This window comes from Nilaparvata lugens, chromosome 5, assembly GCF_014356525.2.
Source record: "Nilaparvata lugens isolate BPH chromosome 5, ASM1435652v1, whole genome shotgun sequence".
Classification (NCBI taxonomy): domain Eukaryota; kingdom Metazoa; phylum Arthropoda; class Insecta; order Hemiptera; family Delphacidae; genus Nilaparvata; species Nilaparvata lugens.
The window spans coordinates 70,726,917-70,751,212 of NC_052508.1; the positions used below are offsets into that span (position 1 = coordinate 70,726,917).

At 32.4% G+C, this 24,296-nt stretch overlaps 1 protein-coding gene across 2 annotated transcripts; it reads right to left on the reverse strand.

Moving 5' to 3' along the window:
• Positions 1–747: 747 nt before the first annotated feature.
• Positions 748–24,180, reverse strand: LOC111045534 (zinc finger FYVE domain-containing protein 21). 2 transcript variants are annotated; one of them, XM_039429212.1, is made up of 8 exons: positions 23,483–24,164; positions 22,874–22,924; positions 21,948–22,116; positions 16,682–16,766; positions 15,629–15,714; positions 14,965–14,991; positions 6,934–7,061; positions 748–2,197 (listed from the first exon to the last, which is right to left on the reverse strand). In XM_039429212.1, the coding sequence occupies exons 1-8, from the start codon at positions 23,612–23,614 to the stop codon at positions 2,156–2,158; spliced, it is 720 nt and encodes a 239-aa protein (XP_039285146.1). In that variant the 5' UTR covers positions 23,615–24,164; the 3' UTR covers positions 748–2,155. The 2 variants fall into 2 exon arrangements, with proteins under 2 accessions (XP_039285146.1, XP_039285147.1); XM_039429213.1 differs by lacking the exon at positions 14,965–14,991 and having other exon boundaries at positions 23,483–24,180.
• Positions 24,181–24,296: the final 116 nt, after the last annotated feature.

The following is a 24,296-nucleotide window of genomic DNA, read 5'->3' on the forward strand; positions in this document are numbered from 1 at the left end:
TCATGTTTTAATCTATTTTAACGAATGCCATTTTAACATGATACATTTTAAACAAGTTATTTTACGAAGATGCAGTTGTTGAAGCAAGGAATTTTGTGCCATCAGGGCATACAGGAGTGATAACACTTCCCCAACAAGCTTCACTGGCTTGAAATCATATACTATATTGTTTTTAAAACAAAATTATTGTTCTATCTATTTTACCAGTTTGTACTTGTAGGTGTTTCATTTGTTTTTAAATGAATATTTTTCAAATTTTAACTTTTTTAGAAGATTGTTGGTTTTTAAACGAATATTTTTCAAATTTTAACTTTTTTAGAAGATTGTTGCAACGAGAATTTTCAATTGTTTTTATTATAGTTTCGAATGATACTGTTTTTGATAAAAAAATTTATCTCAAATTTATGCCTTCTGTTTTATTTTACCTATATATTATAATATCCATTATTTTTTACCAATCATCCCTTATTGATGAATTCAGAATATAATAAAAAAAAACATGAGTCGGATTTAAAATTTGGGCATTGCGTGTCAAGAAGATAATTTTAAACTTAAACTCATTTTCATCTTCTTGCTACGGAATTGTCAACCATTGAATATTTTCGTCAATGATGCTGGGAGAAGCAACACCAATATAAAAAATATCTTACACCGTTAGATTATACAATTATTTTATTATTTATAGATTCAAATAGAGAGAGGATTAAAGAAAACTTCTAATTAGTAAATAAATGAACCAAAATTTCATAATTTTTCATAAATTATTTTATTTTCTATAAAAATAGTTTTACTAATAAAAGTTGCACATGCAAGTCTACGTTTAAAAATAATGTTAAAATATCTGGAAGAACAATGATATACTGATAAAACACTACAAAAGTAACTATATAACTAAACTGTTTCAACAGTGCTGTAAATGCCAATATAATTCAACAAGTGGTAACGATAATGATTAAAAGGAATAGCGTCAACATATTATAACGTCCAATACTAAAATTAGAACATATTCAACTCATCAGGTCCAAAATAGAAGACTGTTCAAGTCGAGTTGAATTAAAACTGTAATTATATCAAAAGTTAATATAAACATGAAACTCTTTTACTGATTCTATGAGAAATTTAGTTTGATATTTATAAAAATGACACATAGTAGAGGGAGAGATTCATAATGGCTTTTTTGGTACAGTTTAGGCTAATACTATCAATAATTCGTTTTTTCTGAGAATAACAAGGTTGAAAACAAATTTTAACAGTAGAGAATTTCTACTACCACCCAAAACTATAATTTAAATTATTAACAAATAAATTAATATCAAAATTTTCCATTAATAATGAAACACTACTGCTAACAGAAATAATATTGAATAACAATATTACCCACGCACAAGCCTAAGAGCTTATGTGGGTATCACCCTCAGTATAATTATTATAAAATTGACCCATTCTTATTAAAAGCACTAGACAATATAATAATAAGAATCCATTTATAAGAAATGAATTAAAATCTAACAGTCATTAAATAATAAAGCTATATTATTAATTGAATCTACTTCAGATCTATCTTCATACCAGTCACATTATTTAATTTACACTGATGTCATGATATATTTGTTCAGATTCAACGGTTTAAAAAAAATTCTTAATTCTAGAGATTAAAAACGTCTCACTATAATCTTCTCTGGATACACATTCAAATGCATTACGTTATTTTGTTACGGTGCTCAAAGGATAGTGCAGTGGGAACATACGGGATATTCATTAAATTTAAGGGTTGATTGGTTCAAATTCAATTTAAAAAGTTTGTATTTTCTATGGATATTGCAGTTTTGTTAATCAGTTTTGATTTGCCAACTACTTTGTGATATTGGGAGCACAAACATTTCTTTGACTTCTTTCTTATTTGTTGGAAAATAAAAATTCCCATCTTGTAAAAATGTTTGTTCGATTAAGAAGGACCCATCAATAGTTATTACTATTGACCCATCAATAGTAATAACAATGTATTACTTTGGCAACCAGGTATACGAAATTGAACTGTACACATACACCGAATTATTGATAAAAATATATCCTTACAGAAACTAAATCTAACAACCATCTAATAAAAATTACGAAGTTTCTGTCGATGTATTTTTCCATCTTCTCGTAAGAGAGGTTAATCATACTGCTGGTAATTGCAGGCTTGCATTTTGAAAGCCTGTAAAGAGTACAAAAATATTAAAAAAAAGGAATACTGGAAATTAAATATTAGTAAATATAGAATCCAAGTCCTATGGAATTGAAACCTAAGAAAAATGACACCATTGGATAAGTCAATGTATACGTATACGATTTTAAAAGGATCCAATAGGTCAGAGAGCATAGTAACAAAATACTAAAGATATTAAGGTGCATTTTTGTTTGAGCGTAAATTTCCGCAGTTGACGACGACAAGCATTGTTGAAATTCATATTGTCCAAATTTCAAGTGTGCTAAAACAGCTAATCAAATAACTTTTCATTATTTGTTTTTATCCTATCCTATACTATTAAACGTAACGAATTTCTGTTTAGATGTTTTTATTTCACCGGATCTCAAAAACGGCTCTCTCACGAAATTCAGAACATAGTGGGTTTATAATATAAAAATTCGATTGCACTAGGTCTCATCCCTGGGAAAACTCGCTAAGGACATTAAAAGGATAATTATTATCCATCCTTGGAAAAACAGCTGATAATAATTATTTCGTCATCTGTTGATGATGGAAGTAAGTGAGCGAGTTCATGTGTGGGGGACTGTGTCAAAATTATGACTCAGCTGTTTAACTTTTGCAATCAATCAGGTACTTAGTGCCGGTTACAAAAAAGTCAGGCTATTTTCAATCCTGATTAATTCCAGTAGATCCATCTTTTTGAAATGGTCTTCTCTGATTTGGTTCACGTGAAATTAATTGGGATTAAAATTTTTAATTTTGGCTTTAGTGCAACCGGGCCTTTGTGAGGGAAATTTTTGCATTCCTCTGGGAATTAATCCCAATTTACTGTGATTAGATGATAGAACATTAAATTTCTGTATGAACTATGAATGTTATAATTTCTTCTTTCGTAATGAATTTTTTATGGTTTTGTACTCCAGAGCGAAGCTCGGTCCCCGATATTTATTAAAGAATTAAACATTCCTAATAATATCAACATATTGGCATTTAAAAGTATAAGCTCAACCTGCCCTATTAAAACATAATTGAACATAATCTTTTAGGTTATGTAGACAAATTGAAATCTACCCAATCTGAGATTCTTCTCTCCCTGTCGTGGTCGACGACGGCATTTACGCACCAACGAAACCCCAGCTTTAATGAGAAATTTCGTTTTTTCAAACGCTGAGGAATGATTAATATTATTATTAAACGAGAATCCTAAGTCAAATGCTGTAAACCTCACCGGAAACTTCTGCTACTGCATATATTGACCACAAGGTAAAAAGCTAGAAGGAAATTCCATGAGAGATACTATCCAAAAACAATTTGCCATCCCGGAAATCAAACACGGTACCTCCCAATCGCTAGTCAGACGTGCATTAACCAATTAAACCGCCCATTTTATACTGAGCCATAGCGGCCAGCAAGTCTACAGACGGAACTGTATGACCAAACTATGTATTCAGTTAGTTACAACTATGAGATCTGCAGAACACATACTTTGTGTTGACTTCACAACGAAAATAGGAAATGTAATACCAGCTTAATTTTTTAATTCTAATTGAAATTCTACTATATAGGGATTAAGGACAAAACGAAAACTTGGTTTGAGCGCCAGTTGATTTTAAATAAACAAAAAAATCATATTACAAAAAAATGGTGTGGCGCACTCACACAACTTTCCTTGCCGTTATTAAAATTGATCACCTGACGCTAGTGTTCACGCGCATCTCAAGTCTAGTATTCTAAAATCTGAGCCAGCTGGTGACAGGACAATAGCGCTGCAGACACACGAAGTCTGCTATCTCTTCATAGTGAATGATTCAATAGAATCAACAGTTTGCAATGGAATGATCTTATTTTCTCGAATTTCGAGCTTATTTTCAATTTTAGGGGAAAATGTTACTGGACATTAATTGTAGAGATTTCTATGTTCAATCTTTTCCACTTGAAATTTTTTGTTTAAGTTGTATCTGAAGCCTGATAATTGGAAATCTAAAATCAAACTTTGAATAGATGGGGCGGAGCTCCTGAAATTTTTACAGATATGAGACTTGTGACAGTTGATATAGCTTATCAATGACTTTTTCTGGTATAAATTTGATCAAAACGTTGGAGCCGTTTTCGAGAATATCGCGAAAAACCCTGTTTTTGACAACATTTTAGCCGCCATCTTCAATTGCATTTGATCGAAATTGTTCGTGTCGGATCCTTATAGTGTAAGGACCTTAAGTTCCAAATTTCAAGTCATTCCATTAATTGGGAGATGAGATATCGTGTACACAAACACACACACACACACATACACACACACACACACACACACACACACACACACACACATACACACACACACACACACAGACCAATACCCGAAAACCACTTTTTTGAACTCAGGGGACCTTGAAACGTATAGAAATTTAGAAATTGGGGTACCTTAATTTTTTTTCGGAAAGCAATACTTTCCTTACCTATGGCAATAGGGCAAGGAAAGTAAGAAAACCAATTCAAAATCATCTGACTTAGAACCAACTTCCGCTCAAACCAAGTTTTCATTTTTGGTGAATTTGGGCCTAAGAGGCGCTCAGGGTCAAAGGGATGTAAGTCATATTTCTTTAAAATACTAGTTGAGTCGAAAAATGTGTGCATGAAACATTAAATTTGTGGCAAAAACTGAAAAACTAGACACATAGCCTAATGTATTATAGTGAAGAATTTGTCATTATCAATCATTATCACCAATAATGGTGGTGAAGCTAATTTCCTACTGACAGGTGATACATTTGAAGAATTACAAATTGAAGGAGAAGAAGTAATCAAGTGCATGAAGGAGTGGTGTTAGGCTAATGAGTTGACAGTCAACGTAAAATAATAATAATAATATCGAGTGACCTGGCTGGCTCAGGTCTGGTGTCAGAGTTCTCAGGTCGCAACTGATCAATTTCAGGGCCTCTGACATGACCTAACGACTGCTTTTTAGGCAGCCGGGACCGACGGCTTAACGTGTCCATCCGAAACACGGGAGTGGCCCGAGATAAATATCTTGCCCGGGCCGGGATTTGAACCCGGGCCTCTGAATCATAAAGTCAACGTAAAGAAAACATCCTATATGAGCTTCAATATTGGCTATTTGGACACGCCCAATAACTTTATTTTTCTGTGGATTCAACAAGTATAATGCCAGTGGAAGAATGTGGATTGTAGGGAATCAATGTTGATGTGAGACTGAAGTGGAACAGTCACATTGATCAGGTGGTAAAAAGACTCAATGCAGTAGGGATTGCAATATCAAGATTGATAAGGGAGGTGGACCAGACCAGAAAATAGTTCGAATAGCGTACTATGGATATTTCCAGCCAGCTCTAAAGTATGGCCTGATATTCTGGGGTGCGGCACCCGCTTCATTGATGACCTTCAGAGTGCAAAAACGGCTACTGAGAATGGTGTTTAGGAAGCCACCAAGGACCCCATGCAGAGAGTTATTCAGGGAAGCTAAGATCCTGCCGTTGCCATGTCTGTATATCTTGGAGGCTGCATTGTATGGATTTTCCCGCAAGGTCGAGTGGACTACAGGCGCTACCGTACATGGCTACAACACACGGGCAACGAATATGCTGAGACTCCAACCTCATCGAACAAGATTTTTTGAAGCTAAGCCAGAGCATGTCAGTCGAAGGATCTTAAACGCACTACCAGTGGAAATTCTCGATACTTCAAATAGAAAAACATTCAAGAGACTACTGAGGAATTGGCTACAAGAGAGATGTTTCTACAGTTTTTCTCATATACAGTGTGAGAAATGAACCTAGTGAAATTATTATAATATATATTAATATATATGATGTCATCTTTATTTTTGGACTTCAAATATTCATGGACATTTTGATGACCTGACAAATTGTGTGATTTTATTGTAACTGACAAATGCAAAACATTTAATGTAAAATGTACATGCATGAATAATATTATTATTAATAAAAACCCTGTTTCATCTACACACGTTGATAAAAATCATATCTACTCATTTTATCAAAAAAATGCCACATTCTTTTGGTTCTGAACGTTAAAGATATAAATATTAACTCAATATTATTCGTTAAAAGTGGTAATTGAGTGTAATATTTCTAATTAATTTACCAATTTAAGCCATCTAAATTCAAAATTTATAGTTTTAATGTTTATTTTGGACAAAAATTTTATAAAAATTGTACACGTGAAATTCTAACCTTGTGACTTTGTCACCTATAAATTTGGAAGAAAAATAGCACAAGGACTACCTTATTATTTCATCTTTCAATGTTATTACATTAGTGTTATTTGCATTGTAAATAAATAAATAATAACTAAATAAATGGGGAACAATACATAATAGAAAGCTACAATTTGTTTTAAAGTCCTCAAAATTTAGGTAGTTCTTTTGACATAATTTTCAATTCAATTATAATTTTCAAAATTTGCTACAAATTTCAAGAGATTAATCCTAAACAGGTTAAGGCCCGGTTGCACAACAGCCGGTTAAATTTTAACCGTGATTAATTCCACGCGAACCAATCAGAGAAGCCGTCTTTTCAAAAACGCCTTCTCTGATTGGTTCTCGTGAAATTAATCATGGTTAAAATTTAACCTGATGTCGTGCAACCGGCAATAAGTCTTATAGTTCTTCACTTGGAAAATTTTTTCAATTTATAAATATATTAACAAAGATTAAACATGTAGCCTAGAAAAATATAGCCACAAAAAATAATATAGTAATTTACCTGTTGCAGTGCCAGTAACCATGATGCGCCAATTTTCTGTTGTTGTGGCTCATTAATTGTGGAAAGTCTCAAAATCGAGGGCACATTACTTTCATGTCTCGTGTATTCCAGATCTATGCATGTGATACCTGCAATGGAACAAGTCTGTTTAATTAAATTGTAAAAATGAAAATGAAAAAATTCTTTATTAGGAATTGTACATGTTTGAGAGGATAAATTGAATAAGAGACTCGAAGAAAAATTAAGGAATCTGTGGTCCGTCACATAAATTGTGTAATGTAATAAATAAATACATAAAATGTCTACTAAGGCAAGGAAAATTTATGTGTGTGCACCACACTAGATTTTATCATTGCTTTATTACTAGTGTTTCATATTGCAATGACAGCAGCAGACTCTGAGGCTGGCCACTAACGGTAGGACATGCATGCTATGTCGTCATACATTCGCCGTATATGACGTCATACATTGTTATGTCATCACAAGGCTCCGAGCCAAATTATTTGAGGGCAGTCAAGTCCTTAGATCGGATCTGCACGGATATAATACAAGGAGGAGGCTTGCAATGGATATCCCACGCTGAAGAAGAACTCTGCCCTTCGCTTGTTCAACGATCTACCCGTCTATGTGAGGAATCTGCAAGGAAATGACTTCAAAATTAAAATAGTGACGTGGCTGAAGAATAGCACATTTTACACCATGAGTGAATATTTCGATGCACACAAGAATAACATAGCCTGACCTGCCATAGGTGCGTACAGATATACGCGCCGCAAACATGAGCAATTCACTTTTAATCAGCTGACTATATCTGTATTTTTACAGAAACGGTAGGACACAGATATAAAAAGCTTGGCATCAGCTGATTAAACAATTTTTAAAGAATTTGCTGGTTGAAAAATGTTTATATAAGGTAGAAGAGTTTTTCGAAATTCAATTTTGAAAGTTATTTGTGTAAATGTTTGTTTTTGGACTTGAGAGTGCTAGGCAATTGAATTTAAAAATAAAATAGATTAAAATAATATAAATACAATGTGATATATGTGTGTGTATGTATGTGTATATTTATTTATATATAATGTGATATTATATACTGTAAGCTGACTACTGTAAGCTTGAACTGACGTTGTTATGCCATTTTATGTTTTTGACAATAAATTATTTATTTATTTATTTATTCAGTTCACTGGTCTTTTCTGGATCAAAGTTTGCAAAATTACTCAAACATTTCCAATATGTAGAGATTTGAGTGAAATATTTTTGTTTTTAAATATCAAAATTTTTAGATTAGTCATTAGTTTTGAAGTGAAAATTGGACTTTTTGAAGTGAAAAGTGAAATCCTAACCTCATTCTTTTTTGAAACTTTTATTTGTAAAAATTTGGGAGAAGACAGATTTGGGCTATGCCTGTTGTCTTCTCCCAATCATATTATATATTATAATTATGATTTGTGATCGTCAATGAAATAAATAAATTGACAGAGAAAAAGGAATAAGGAGGTTGGTTTTTGTATCTCCGATTTTTTGTTGTTTATTTTTTCTTTGCTGCTCCATTTGAGATTAAATTATTTTTCTATCATTATGATTTGTAATTTTCCAGTAGTTTATTTATTGTTTATTGAATAAGAAGCCTAATTGTTTGTTAGAAGCCTCTTGCTGATGACAAAGTATGCATGATGAAAATGTGTCTATGCAAGTCCTACGGTGAGTGGCCAGCTTGAGTTATCATGTCACACATGAGACAAGTAAGCCTTCTTCGTGTTTAGCTGGATTTCTACAATTTCTGGATCCCCTTATCAGTATCAGTGAGAATATAATTTTCATTTGTTCTAATGGGACGGTTTATACTCGCTCGGTGGAGCAAGTGTGAATAGTCCTATAAGAGCTTATGGGATTGATATTCTCACTGTACCGGACACGGTTATTGCTACTGATAAAGTGGGAATCCAGCTTTATGAGTGCTGAAATATTCTAGTCAACGAATACAGTATCGGCGAATGTTCGATTGTTATGATACAGGTCCCATATACAGAGTGAGTTATATGTATGGGAACCCTTCAATGAGTTGGAGACTATTGTAGATATAATACTGTAACTTTCAGGATACGTTATTGGTCAAATACTCTACCTTTTGACGTACAACTGAATTTCAACCTCTCAAAAGGGGATGGAGTAGGGGTTGTAACTCGAAAATTTTAAATGTAAACAACCATTGTATGGTACATCATTTTAAGGCCTTTTTAAAATAAGAAAGATGGCATCGATAAAAATGTTCTATGATACTTGTATCCAGAATGGCGGCTGATTGAACTTTATTAATTATTTCTTTAAAAACTGAAACTTCAATCTACCGCCATTTTTGATACCCCTAAGCCATACCCTTTTGAGAGGTTAAAATTCAGTTGTACGTCAAAAGGTGGAGTATTTGACCAATAACTTATCCTGAAAGTTACAATATTATATCTACATCAGTCTCCAACTTATTGAAGGGTTCCCGGGTTTTATTATACATATGACTCACTGTGTATATTTGAGATAAATAAAAATTTCGTTGACTAAAATTTACTGTTTTTGAGAACAAAATTAAAATTAATGTTTGAATAGTATTTTTCTCAGCAGCTCTTGAGCTTTGACAATCTAGGACATGGGAAAACCACTTTCCCAGTATTTGAAAATATTTGAAGCATAGAACCTACAAGCGTTAAATTCCATGCAAATGTTGAATAATTGTTTCGTAAATTATCCAGGCAACTGATGAGCAAAGTAAGAAGAGTTGATGAAAAATAATAGAATTTGAACTGAGAAATGTATAAATGTGTAATATTAGAACGAGAACCGATCAAGGAGACATAAACTACATTACTACACTAAACACAAAAACAGAGCCTACTCACATATTAATGCTCATAATTACTACAATATTCACGAATTCAATAAATGATCGTTTGATCAGAACATTAATTTCCTCTAAACTCAGTTAAAAACATCTCTGTAATAATTACATCAATCATTATGCGATTCAGAATAGAGTATCTAATTTGATAAAAGTTTTAGAAGTTCAATCTGCTAAATTTTGAGAACCAAATTTCTTTATTCTTGAAAATGTGGATAGCGGAATACTAGTGGATAAGCATGTATTGAAAGAAGGAAGATAACTTCTACATTCTTTGTTTACAGTATAGCCTACACTTAAATACTAAATACAGGGACCGGCATATTACTCTGACGATTTTGTAGGAAATGTTATGTTGGCACCACTGTCATTGAAAAGGCGGAAATGTTGTACATCGACAGGTCTATTCTTGTCAGTAGCCGTGGTCAAGTGAACATCGAGCGTTTTATTTTAGAAATAATGACTGAGTTATTTTAACACAGCGTTCATTTCGCAGACATTTCAATTTAAATCGACACGCGCCGGTTCCCAGTAGGAATACGATCTTGTTGTGGGTAAAGAATTTCAGGAACACGTAGTCTGCTTTAAAAACGAAACCAACATGACGAAAACGGACTGTGAGAACGCCTAAAAACATTAATGCGGTAAGAATAGCGGTTACACAGTCTCCAAGACGTTCAGCAGCGAAACATTCTGTTGCGCTAGCCATTTCTAATCGAAGTGTACGACGAATTCTTTATTCCGACCTGAGACTCCATCCATATAAGATAATGTTGGTGCAACAATGTAATGCAAATGATTGGGCACATCGCAAAGCCGCTTGCGAGCTTATTCTCGAAAATGTCCACCAGGATGATCTTATTCCTTCAAGTGACGAGGCACATTTTCATTGGTCGGTATTTTTGAATAAACAAAACGACCGTTATTGGGCAACCAATAATAAGCAGAACTAAAGGAAGTCATTCAACGAGAAATTGAAGCCATTCCACAAGTGATGATTGAGCAAGAATTAGGTTAAGTGAGTGTATAAAAAGTAACGGAAATCATTTGGATGGCATAGTCTACAAATAAAAAAACTTTGTGAGTGATCCAAGTATTTCACTATAAATTGCAAAATTTGATCTTTAATTTGACATATTACATGTTTTAATTGTACGAAACACACTTTAATTATTATCCCTAAAAAATCATCAGGTTTTTATGCCGAACCCTGTATAAACTACATAAAAATCTAAAAAATCAATGTAGTCTAATGTCGGAGGAAATAAAGAAACTAAAATCTAAATTTGATAATACTAAATGTATGATAGAACCTCCGTCCAAATGCAAAAAAATAGAATCTAACCTAAATGATGGGAATGCTCTGAAAATGGTCGAAATAAAACGTACAGTGAGGTTTTGAAGACAGCAACCAAAAATATAGCTGAGGGAAATAAAGATAGGAAAGGGAGAGTTCTGCTACTGACGTCCAGTCATGGACGTGATTGCAGTGATCTCCTTGATAAAAGATTGAAAAATAAATTTGATGTCCAATGTTTTTTCAAGCCAAGTGCATCAATTAATGCAGTTGTAGAGTCAGCTAGGGAAGAAACTAAAGACTTTGATGAAAATGACTATCTAATTGTACTGGGTGGCTCAAATAATATAAATGAACCTAACTTGAATCATCTTCCTCAAGTAACAGAAAAAATCAAGGAAATTGTGCCACTCAGCAAAAAAACAAACTAATAATAAGTACTATTCCTAATAGGTTTGATAGGCCAGAGTTAAATGAAGCAATCAATTCGACAAACAAATCAATCCATAATACAATCAACAGCCTAAAAAATAAGAATTCTAAACAACTGGGGATTTGTTTTCTAAATGAAAGGCTGAAAAGACATAACTTCACTAATCATGGGTTGCATCTAAATCGATCTGGCAAAGTAATATTTTGTAATAGATTGGCAGAGCTGATTGAAAGCCGTTTGCAATCCTCTGGTTTAAAAACAGTCAAAAAAACAAATAACGATTTTTTAGTAAATTGGCTCAAAACAGGGAAAGGGAAATAGCTACAAATGCTAGAGATAGAGTAGCACAAGATGGTAAGGTTTTTAGTATTTATCATCAAAATATTCAGTATCTTCGCAACAAAATTGACAGATTAGAAGTATTTCTTAAACAGGAGGATCCTGACATTGTTATTTTCACAGAGCATGGCTTAAAAATAAAGGAAATAAATCAAGTTAGGATTCCAGGCTATTCACTGAGATCAGAATTTTGTAGAATAGCTCATAGAAGTGGTGGTGTATGTATATTCACTAGCAATGCTAAACATACCCAAACTTATGAACTGGATTTTGTTAAGAGATTTTCTGTTGAGATGGATTTAGAGGTGACGGGACTAAGGTTAAAAATTGATGATCGATTTGAGGTAGCAGTGTTAGGTATCTATAGGTCACCAAATGGAGACTGGCAAAAATTTTGTGAGCTGCTCCACACACTTTTGGAAATTACAACCGCTCGTTTCACAAATGTTATAGTAGTAGGAGATTTCAATACCGATTTTGCCAGGCAGGATAAAATGACAGAGGATATTAGAGATATTATTAATATGAATAATTTAGAAATTAAGGTCCACGAATATACAAGAGTAACTCGAACTTCACAGACAATTATTGATAATATCCTCACAAATATAGAAGGTTGTAATGTCAGGTTAGGTAGCTCAGATCTATCAGATCATAACTATCAAATTTTAGATGTTAAGTTGCAGGGCCAGATTCCAAGCAGAAAAAAAACTTTTGTGAAAGAAATTCAGCAATATGAGCTAGGAAATATAAATTGTTTGAAGCAGGAACTGCTTCAAGAAAATTGGAGTAGTGTTTATAACAGTTGTAACCTAAATTACAAATATAAGCAATTCATTGATACTCTAAGATTTCACATTAGTGTATGCTGTCCAATAAAAAAAGTCAAAGTAAAAAATAAATTGGACAAAGTAGATGAATGGATAACTGAAGATATTCTTACTCAAAGAAATATTGTTAGGGAAGCCTATGAGGAATTTAAATTAGTGAGGGATGTTCCGAGTGAAGTCAAATACAAATGTCTAAAGAAAAACTATGCAAAAGAAGTGAGGAAAGCTAAGTGTAAGAAAACAGCTGAAATATTAACAACTAGTACCAATTTTAACTCTGCTGTTTGGGAGGTAATTAATAGAAATAGGAGAGCAGCTCAAAAAGAAACAGTTACTAATGTCCCTAGGATAATCGATGAACATGGAAATTATATGGATGATAGTATAGACATTTGTAACTTTTTCAATAAGTATTATCAACAGGTTGCATATAATCTCCAAAAGTCACTGAACACTAATACTTGTAATACAACTACATTAAATGCTGAGCCAATTGAAAAGGTATTTAAATTTCATCCATTATCAAGAGATGAGTTGTCAAGAATAATAAAAAATTTGAATAACAAAAAAACAGTAGGATTGGATGGGGTCTCAAGCAAAATTTTAAAAGAATGTGAAAATGAATTACTGGACCCTTTATTGCATCTCCTTAATACTTCACTAGAGCAGGGTATTTTCCCTGATGATCTGAAACAAGGAAAAATTTTGCCAATTTTCAAGAGCGGTGATTCTGAAAGAGTTGAAAATTATAGACCCATTAGTATTCTAAATGTAATAAGTAAAATTTTTGAAAGAGTAGTTTTAAATAGGCTATTGATGCACCTGGAAGAAATTAATTTCATATGTGATGAACAGCATGGGTTCCAGAAAGGGAAATCTACTAAGACTGCAATAGTATCCCTTGTTGAAAGACTAATAGATATAATAGATTCAGGTGAGAAGGCAGCCGCAATATTTCTTGATTTATCCAAAGCTTTTGATTGTGTGAACCATAGAATATTATTGGAAATACTAAAAACTGTAGGTGTGAATGGTATAGAACTAAAATGGTTTGAATCATATCTCATAGGTAGAAACCAGTGTGTTGAGCTTACCAAGGTGGATGGGAATGAAATAGTAAAAATTAAATCTCAAAAACTGGAGGTCCAGGCTGGAGTACCTCAAGGCTCAATTCTGGGTCCCTTACTGTTTCTGTTGTATGTGAACCAATTACCAAAAGAGTTAAAAGATCACAGAGCTCTGTTGTTTGCTGATGACACATCGCTTATCTTTAACAATTATTTATTAGATAGTCTAGAAATAAATGCTTTTACTGGAGTACAGTCAATTGTCCAATTCTTGAAGCAAAGGCAATTAACAATAAATAGTAAGAAATGTCAATTCCTACAATTCAAAAGTAAATATAATTCAGTAGAGGATAGAGAAATAAATGTGTTTGTAGAGGAAAATGAATTAGACCAAGAAGAGAAAGTAGCATTCTTGGGAATTTTATTGGACAGGAAATTAACATGGCATCCTTACATTGAGAGGATATGTAATAAGATATCATCTGGGGTATTTGTCCTGCGGCAGCTTGCTAGGCTGAATGATAAAAAACTACTGTTAACTGCTTACCATGGACTTATACTATCTCATATTAGGTATGCTATTTTAGTATGGGGTAATTCATCTCAACAAAATATGGACAGGGTGTTTAAGATTCAAAAGAAGGCACTCAGATGTATAGAGAAAGTGAATAGGTTAGACTCTTGTAGGCCTTTATTTAAAAAGCTTGGTCTATTAACTGTGCCATCTTTGTATGTATATGAAGTTGTAATGCATGTGAAAACGAGTGGTGTGATCCAGAATTCAGATGTTCATGAGTATAATACGCGAAACAGAGACGATTATCATATAATGGGTCACAATAGTAGGTTATTTGAACAAAAACCAGATTATATTGGTAGGAAATTTTATAACAAGCTACCTCAAATCTTGAAAAGTAATGATGATTTGAAGATTTTCAAAAAACAAATTAAAAAATATTTAGTTGATAGAGCTTTTTATAGTGTACAAGAATTCCTTTCAAACCTAAACTAGGTTGAACTACTTAGTGTTAGAATTATTATGTAATAACATGACTTGTCTTATACTCCATGACTGGAGTCTTTAGGACGTAATCTTAAAAAAAAAAAAAATAAAAAATAAAGAAGAGTGAAGTTGATAAAAATTGAAGTACTTCATAATGAGTAAACATCACCTGCAGATGGATCCTCAACAATGAAAGCTGAAAACGATTACAAAAAATTATAAATTTTACTTAAAACTAAATTAATTGTTGGAGAACGTGTGAGTTTGAATAAAATGGTATCGGCTACAACAGGAGAATTTATAATAGAGTTAAAGTTACTAGAGAATACAATTAATTATAAAATTCACACTTTCAAAGCCTAATTGAAAATCTACATTATGAATTTTCACCAGAACCTTCTATACTACTCATTGACTTTACGGGCATTGAAGAGCCTTGGCCTCCTCCACAAGCCTTTTCCATGAATCTCCACCTTCTGACGCCCAAGGATTGAAGGTCTGCCTCCACGTCGCCCAACCAGAACCTTCTATATACTTGTAAATAGGAGGTCCTGGTATGACCCTATTGAAGGTTTAATCATTGTGAACCTCTGTGTGACACGTGAGGTCAAGTATTTCTTACAAGTTTAACCAAGATTATTACAAAAATCCAGATTAAATGTTTCCATTACAAAAATGTTTTGCATGTTTCATCATTTTATTTTCTAAAAATACAGAACTGTATTTTAAAACTTGAATACTCGGACAAGCATAAGCGATAAAAAGTCAAAGTTTTCGCCTAAACCTTGAAATTTCAGTTGAATTCTACTTCTATAGTTGAATCAGAAACTCACCTGAATGCGGATCTTTGTGAAGTCGTAATATTCTTATATTTCCAATTTCCAGAGGTGCAATTTTAGCACCGTCAAAAATCAGATACCTGTAAAAACCAGATGATAATGAGAACATTTAAAAATTTCAAGACACAGTTTAAAGTAGAAATTTCATTTAAATTAATTTTTGAAAATACCAATTACAGTAATTACTCGTATATTGTTCATGGAATTGGATCGATAATTATTTTCATTCTACAATGGAAAATGAGACACATAATCTATCAAAAATTGTCTTTTTTCTTTAGGGCTACCTCTGTATAAATAGAAACATAAATTTCGGCTATATAGCCGAAACATGTCGTGATTAAATAATTTTAAAAAGGGTACTCAGATTTCTGCTGCTCTTGTATTTAGTTTTAGTTTATCAGAGATTGACAATGGTGTAATAACCGAAACCGGTCTTTCTAATTATCAATAAATCAGTGGTTTTTTGACAATTTCTCAGTCTTTTTCATTCAATATGAATAATTACCACAATATCAACTTCTCAACTACACAAAAAGAAAAAAAAAAGAATAATATTGACTTATTTAAGAAAATTTGGAACCATTCAAGAAATTGAAAGCTTATATATAAAGTACTATAATACAGTATACTGAAAGTTAAATACAGTCAGAATACAGTATAAACTGCTCTGCTCTTCTAACTTTTAAATCAAATTGAAAGCTTATTTATATACTTAAATAATACAGTATACAGTATTATGGAGGTTAAATACAGTATTCTAATGTTTTCAGATTATTTTCCCAATTGTAAGTTTCAGAAACCATTTACTGTATTTTGAAAACAACTTGAAGGATATCAAATTGAGTATAGAACACGAACAGCAAATTGATTAGAAAACAAAATTTATTAGATTTTTATGTGGCTGAAATGATTGAAAAATTGATTAGAAAACAAAGCTTATTAGATTTTTATGTGACTGAAAAAATTGAAAGTCTTCAACAGTTTGTCTTTAATGAGATTTGATCACATAAAACTCTACCATAAAATTTTCAAATGAGAAATTACCTGTGGTCTTGGGATAATTTACATTGTAGAGTTTCATTTTCTCTGTCGATTATACTTTCTTCTTTTTCTAGCATGAATGTGGCACCTAAAATAGAAATACCAAACATGAAAATTAACAGTGATTATTGAAAACTGAAAGTGAATGATATAGTTCCGAGAATTGTTAGCTATTAACAATTTGAAACTCACTAGTTAGTCGAAGATTCTAAATGTTGATAAGAAGCCATAGTTTATTCTTTGATGATCACGAATGCTGATTTACAGCTACAAATAAAATTTCGTTACTAGAAATTCTGATTTATTTATCCTATTCTTGTCCTCTTTGTTACTATAGAAAGGTCCATGTTATAATGGCAGTGTTTGATAAGCAATGGTCCTTGTCTATCATTCAACAAAGCGGATAGCGCTATCTCTTTCCTGCTTTGCTCTGTTGTCAGATCGTCTTTCAACAATGTATAATTAATAAATAACTAACAAAATATTCCATCTTAATTATTATGAAATTATTGAAAAATATAATTTCTTGCTTAATAAAATATAATTGATTATTGTAAACGATAACGAACAGTTAATATTACATCAATAAACTTATATCAGCTACCATCTATAGGAGGCATTGACAAGACAGAGGATCGGCAACGTTGTTCTCCTATCTTTCTCCACTGCCATTATAACGTGGACCTAACTATAGACAACAACAAAGTTTATTATGTGTTAGATTTCTATTAAATTTGGACATATACATTCATTCACAATGAATAGAATATTAAATTGTTAAACCCATTGTTAATAAACTGTTTTGTCTGAGATAATCAATTGAGTTAATAATATATGTTATATTATTACAAGATAGAGGATCGGCAACGTTGTTCTCCTATCTTTCTCCACTGCCATTATAACGTGGACCTCACTAAAGCTAGGGAGATATTACGAATATCAGAGAACGAACATCGGGTTTTGACGAAAAGCGGATTCGACAATTTTCTAAATCTAATTTGTAAATTCTAAAAGAGCCAGTTTACAAATAAAAAATTCAAACTCAACAAAAATCTAAATCTGCACAAATCTCCAGAAGTATTACCTAATCAGCTAATTTTGGTAACTGATATACAATCATAAATATTATTAATATAGTATAATAAACAAAACTTGACAACTTAAGATATATAAATAATTCATTACACAATAAATTATTCATGGAATATAGGAAGTGAAAATCTCTTGTAGGCTATTCCAGAAGCAAAAAATTTCATCAGAAATTGATGAAAAAAAGCAATAAAGATACGTAAAATACCGTACTGGCTTCAAATCAGCTTCTAAGTATTGATTGATAGATTCAAGATTTCTTTTTATCAACTATCAGCCTACAATAGGAGCAATCTGTAAGTCATATATATACATTTTATGTCTCTTTTCTGTATAGGGCTAGGTAGGCCTACTTGTAATAAAAATAGAAATAAAAATCTCGTACCCTTTTTTTGATAAAATTATTCAAAAAAGGGTACTGAGATTTTCATTTTTATTCCTACATATACATACATTTTAAAAGTAGCCTACACACAATTGGATAAAAAATCATACATGATAAAGCATATTTATATTACATTCAAGTTAGGTATTCGAATATATTCCTCAAGTGAGTAAAAAAATAATATTTTTCAGATAACTGTACATAAGTTTCTTAAATTTGTTTAGAGGTAGATTCCTGGTTGTTTGAGGCAGTTTATTATAAAATATATCCTGCTGGTAAGTATGATAGGACTCATGCCTCAACAACAAGACGTCTCAGCAACAAATTATTACGTTAGGTTGGTAACACTAAGTAAAACCATAGAGAAACAATATCGTAAGTAGATATCCCATGGCATAGGGAATTTATGTCGCAACTTTTACTGTTATCTCAAGCCGATTACTGTCGATTATTGTCAATTTTTACTGTTTTGTTGGGGTGAGAGTGTGAGAACGGCACAATTTGAGAGACTACCAGCGTCACACAGCTGCATAGGAAAGAACTACGTGAACTATCGGCTTGGGATAACAGTAAAAGTTGCGACATAAACGCTCTATACCATGGGATATCTACTTATGCTATCGTTTCTCTATGGTAAAACTATAGAGAAACAATAGCGTAAGTAAACAAGCAAATAATAGTAAATAAGCAAATTTATTCACTTACTTTATTTGTTCTTATGCTATCGTTTCTCTATGGTAAAACCGTCCAATACATACACAGATCATACACACCTTCCCCACACACAGATCCGTCTATGTGGGGAAAATATTCACAAATCTGTTTTTAGATATGTTGTCTATGTATCTTGTGCTTTGTATTGTAAAAAATACAACAATATTACAATCAGAAAAGTAGCAATTTTAAGGTGATAATTTGAGAAGGACGCTGCTATGTTTCCCACGTTACAGAATACAGAATCAACCTTCAGATTACATAATTTCTCGAAGCTACCGCAATGTGCCTGCTTTACAGCGGTTACCTTGAATCGAACGTATTCCACGTTAGTCTGACGAAATCGTGATCAATCAGCTAGCAACTGCACGACTTGTGTCATTAATAATAATACTGAGGGTGATGTACATATAAGCAATTAGGCTTGTGCGTGGGTAATAAGTGAGAGGGAGGATGATGAGAGATGACGACTACTCTTTAGGACCGACGGCTTATCGTCTCCTCGGAAAGACGGGGAGGCCGTTTCTATGTGAATGTGTTGTGGTCAAAAACGTTTGCCCCGGTCGAGATTCGAACTCAGGTTCTATTGATTATTAGACCGGCACGTTATCACTTACTCCAACGAGCCACCCAAATTAGTGAAGATTATTTATCAAACACACTTTTTTGATGCACAGTATTTTACACAAAGTATATTATTTCAAGTGAATAAGCAAATTTATTCACTTACTTTATTTGTTCTTTAATATGTGAATATTTTCTATTTTAGTGATAATAAAGTGAAATATTTCTTCTATGTTTGGTTTTGAAACATCTAAATTAAAACATCTACTCTGTGAAAATAAATAAGGACTGAAAATTTTGTGAAGTGAACAACTTCAAGCAAGACCTACCCTATTTCGGACTATGTGCAACCTTATCTAAATTTGGGAAAGGAATAGGACAAGGTTACCTTATTTTTTCTTTCTCTATTCGAGGGTTGAGTGTAAGAGAGGGCCGGCTGCGCCCTAACTCCGCCCTCCTAGGTAAAAAATAAAGGCAGCTATTCTATTCTATTCTATTCCTTTTGATGATGTACTTATTGTATGAATCAATAAAGAATATATTCCTTTCTGACTGACTGGAGTACTTTCGAACGGCAAGCGTTCATTTTCAACAGTGTTTATCCAAACACTATTTATCAAGAGCAAGGTTCGACAAATCTAATTAACATGCGGGACCTATCACTCACGCAGTTATATATCTCACTCACTGAAATCAATGTAGTTTTTTGAAATGAATTAAAAGAAAATCTTGGAATAGTTTGATCTGAAAGTTAGAATTTACTGTTATGGAGAAATCCCTATTGTTTCACTCTATTAACTGTGTAATTAATTAATTTATTAGATTAGCACAGACAATACAATGATCGGAAAAGACAAAACAGGCTATTGCCCAAAACTTCTTCAATTTCCTAATTTAGCTTCAAATTGTCCAAATATTATACATAGGTTATGTTCATTTCAATTTCAACACCAAATCACAATCTGAAAATATAAATTAGAATAAAACAAACAATTTTAAATTTGTATAGATTGATAGTAAAACTTTCGTAAAAACATGAAACAAACTTTAAATTCACAAAATAAAGATTAATAAGACATAAATTACAACTGTATCAAACAGTTATATTACTAAATCAAGAATTTATTAGTTGAGTGGTATAACTGGTATATGATCAAAAATATAAAAAGATCGTTTATTAGGGCTATTTGAATGTTTGATTAGAGAAAATTACTATAGTGAGGTCCACGTTATAATGGCAGTGGAGTTAGATAGCAGAACAACGTTGCCGATCCCCTGTCTTGTCAATGCCTTCTATAGACGGTAACTGATAAAGGTTTATTGATGTAATATTAACTGTTCATTCTCGTTAAAAGTAATAAATTATATTTTATTAAGCAATAAATGATATTTTTCATAATTAAGATGAAATATTTTGTTAATTGATTATTAATTCTACATTGTTAAAAGACGATTTGACAACAGAGCAAAGCGAGGCAGAGATAGCGCTATCCGCTTTGTTGAATGATAGACAAGGATAGCAATACCATTGCTAATCAAACACTGCCATTATAATAATGTGAACCTCATTTTAGCACACTTGTAATAGTTTCAAGACACGACTTTTAATAGTGGGGTCCACTTTATAATGGCAGTAGTTGATATCCTTGTCTTTCATTCGACAAAGCAGATGGAGCTATCCTTTTCTAGTTCCGCAACGTTACCAGATCGGTTTTTAACAATGTAGAAATATAATTAACAAAATTCATTCATAATTATGAAATTCAATTTTCTCGATGAATAAAATATAATTAATTATTTTAAACAAGAATGAACGGTTGATATTACATCAGATATACTGGAAACAGCTGTCTTTCATGGAAGGCAGTGACAGGACAGATAATCGACAACGCTGACCTCCTATCTTCCTCCACTGCCATTATAACGTGGACCTCAGTATAGTCGTGTCTTGAAAATATTACTATAGTGACGTCCACGTTATAATGGCAGTGTTTTATTTAGAAATGGTATTGCTATCCTTGTCTATCATTCAACAAGGCGGATAGCGCTATCTTTTTCTCGCTTTGCTCTGTTGCCAGATCGTCTTTTAACAATGTAGAATTAATAATTATTTAACAAAATATTTCATCTTGATTATGAAAATTATAATTTCTTGCTTGATAAAATATAATCGATTATTTTCAACAAAAATGAACAGTTAATATTACATCAATAAATAATTAATATAATGTAGAATTAATACTTGACAAAATAATTCATCTTAATTATGAAAATGCTTATGAAATTATTAAAAAATATAATTTCCTTTTTAATAGAATATAATTGATTATTTTTAACCGTTAATATTACATCAATAAACCTGTATCAGCTAACATCTATAAAAGGCCTTGACAAGACAAAGTTCGGCAATGTTTTCCTCTAATCTTTCTCCACTGCGATTAAAACGTGGACCTCACTACAGTCATTTTCTATGATAAAAATTTATTCGATGGGTAGTATAATTTATTTGCAACTGACCGTTAGTTAGGGTCTTCAGATGGCATTCGAAAAATTTATTCTCTTCTAAAACGGCAGGCGCACAGTTCAAGCAGACGCGAACCGGGTCAATGAAGCACATGCGAGGAATTTCAAGCTTTTCATCACAACATGACGAACAGTAGATCTGACCACACCTTCGACAATGGTGCTGGAAACAAATTAGGCCAAGTAAAAATAAAAAGACTATTTCTCATTTCAAAAATAAGGCACTATCCATCATTTATATAATGAATATCTTAGTAAACACTACTCTAGAAGATTTCATAAATTCAAATTAAATTTTCCCCCCTAATTAAAGTTCACAATGTAATTTAAATTACATTGAATGGGAAATTATTTGTCAATATAAAGCTTCGTTTACACCAAAGTTATTAACAAAATGTTTATTTTTCCGTCCTTGAAGATTCTATTAGATTGAACGGAACTTGACAAACACATATGTTCATCATGTGTATGATAAGTTATGTTCATTCTAAAGGTGCGTAAAGATTTACGCGCCGCGAACATGAGCAATTCACTTTCAATCAGCTGATGCCAAGCTTTTCATATCAGTATCTTACCGTTTCTGTAAAAATACAGATAAATTATAGTCAGCTGATTAAAAGTGAATTGTTCATGTTCGCGGCGCGTATATCTGTACGCACCTTAATAGAATCTATAAGGACGGAGAAATGAACATTTTGTTAATTAATTTTGGGTAAACGCAGCTTAAGTTATTGTTCTATTATTAGAGACAGAGTCTCATATTTTCCTTTAATAAATGTGGGTTTGAATAGAATTTAAAACTGTGTCATTTCAACTATGGAGAAGTTCCACTACATTAATGCACATACAATAAATTTTCATCATATTTTCCAATGAATATTTTGGTGGTGAAGAAAAGTTATCAAGATAAAAATGCTTACCCTTCTTGTAGTGAATCCGAACTTCGTGCTACATTTAGTGCAATGAGTAGCCTGAAACATAGAATATATTCTGTATTATACATTTATGTTTTATTGCAAATTTGTAATATGAAATATGCTGTTATGGTACGGTACGGTACTGTAGGAATATGTACGGTATAGTATTTATCCTTTAAAATAATGACAAGATCTATCCAGGGAAGCCTGATGATAAAACAATATTGGAGACATCATGAAATTGCATAAGGTACTTCTTTAATGATCATATTTTACAAAATAAATTTAAAACATTTTGTTATATCTTCAAGATAATCGCATCCTTCCCAGTGACAGTCTTCTGTAAAAGGAGCTTCAATTTTCTTTGTGCACAGCAAGAGAATAACTTAATTGTGAATTACGGTACAAAAACTAAACTATTTACCAAAATTGAGGATGCTCACGGGAGGGGGGCACCCCTGACAAAATAAATAACTTGAGAATTCAGTAGAATTACAATTGGGTGTTGAATCTATTGTAATACTGGCTTACAATTTTTCAACTGACAATGTTTAAGTATAACCGGCTGTTTCAAGTAAAATAATATGTTATAAATATTGAGAGTTTAGTTACCTCTTTGTCAGGTGTCCACTGTGGTTCGCCGATAACAAAAGGACTCCTTTGATCTTCGTTAGCTACCACTATTCTCAATCCTGATTTGGATCTTATCAACTTCTTACTTGGTTGATCGTTCACACATTCCATTTTGTCTGCCAGGATTTAGATCTTCAAACTCAAATATAACTAGCTTACAGATTCATAAACTGAGTTTTCAATTCCAAAATCGGATTATAAGCTGGAGACTGAGATGACAGCTGAATTGCAAGAAGGTAAGTAATCAAACAATTTAGGACTAGAAGAACTAGCAAGAAATATTCGGCCTAGCCTACTCATGTCAACAACAAGTTCCCATTTTCTAAATACCAATACAAATGAATTTAGACAGAGAAAGAGGCTAAAGAAAGAAAACAACACAGCACAGAGCATGGGAATGAGAAGGAGAGCACACACATTTGCTCAAGAAAACAACAAAACTCGACACTGCAGGCTGCACTGAAAACACAACTGTGAACTGTGTGAACTCAAATTCAAGGAATAGGGATGGAGTGGGCTAAAATGCTCTGTTCACACTGAAGCCTACTTCCTTTATAGAATTTTTAAAACAAAGCTAGTTGAAAAATATTTATAGGTTTCATCTACAAGAACAGGAAAATTATGAGAGGGAACAAGACTCATATCATTTTGAATGGATTACAAAAATTTAAAAATAAATAAACAGGATGTCATGATAAAGTGAGTAGCGCTCTAGCGTATCAAGATTGAACTGTTTCACAGGGGCGGTAAATTTAAAAAGATTGAATTTGTTTACGTCAACTTTTTTAAATTC

Excerpts from the sequence above, each read along its gene's own strand:
- LOC111045534 (XM_039429212.1), bottom strand. The coding sequence starts at position 23,614 with ATGGAATGTGTGAACGATCAACCAAGTAAGAAGTTGATAAGATCCAAA. Across the intron at positions 7,062-14,964 it reads TGTTGAGGATCCATCTGCAG|GTATCACATGCATAGATCTG; the intron begins GTGATGTTTACT and ends GTTCCATTGCAG. Across the intron at positions 2,198-6,933 it reads GGTTACTGGCACTGCAACAG|GCTTTCAAAATGCAAGCCTG; the intron begins GTAAATTACTAT and ends TACTCTTTACAG.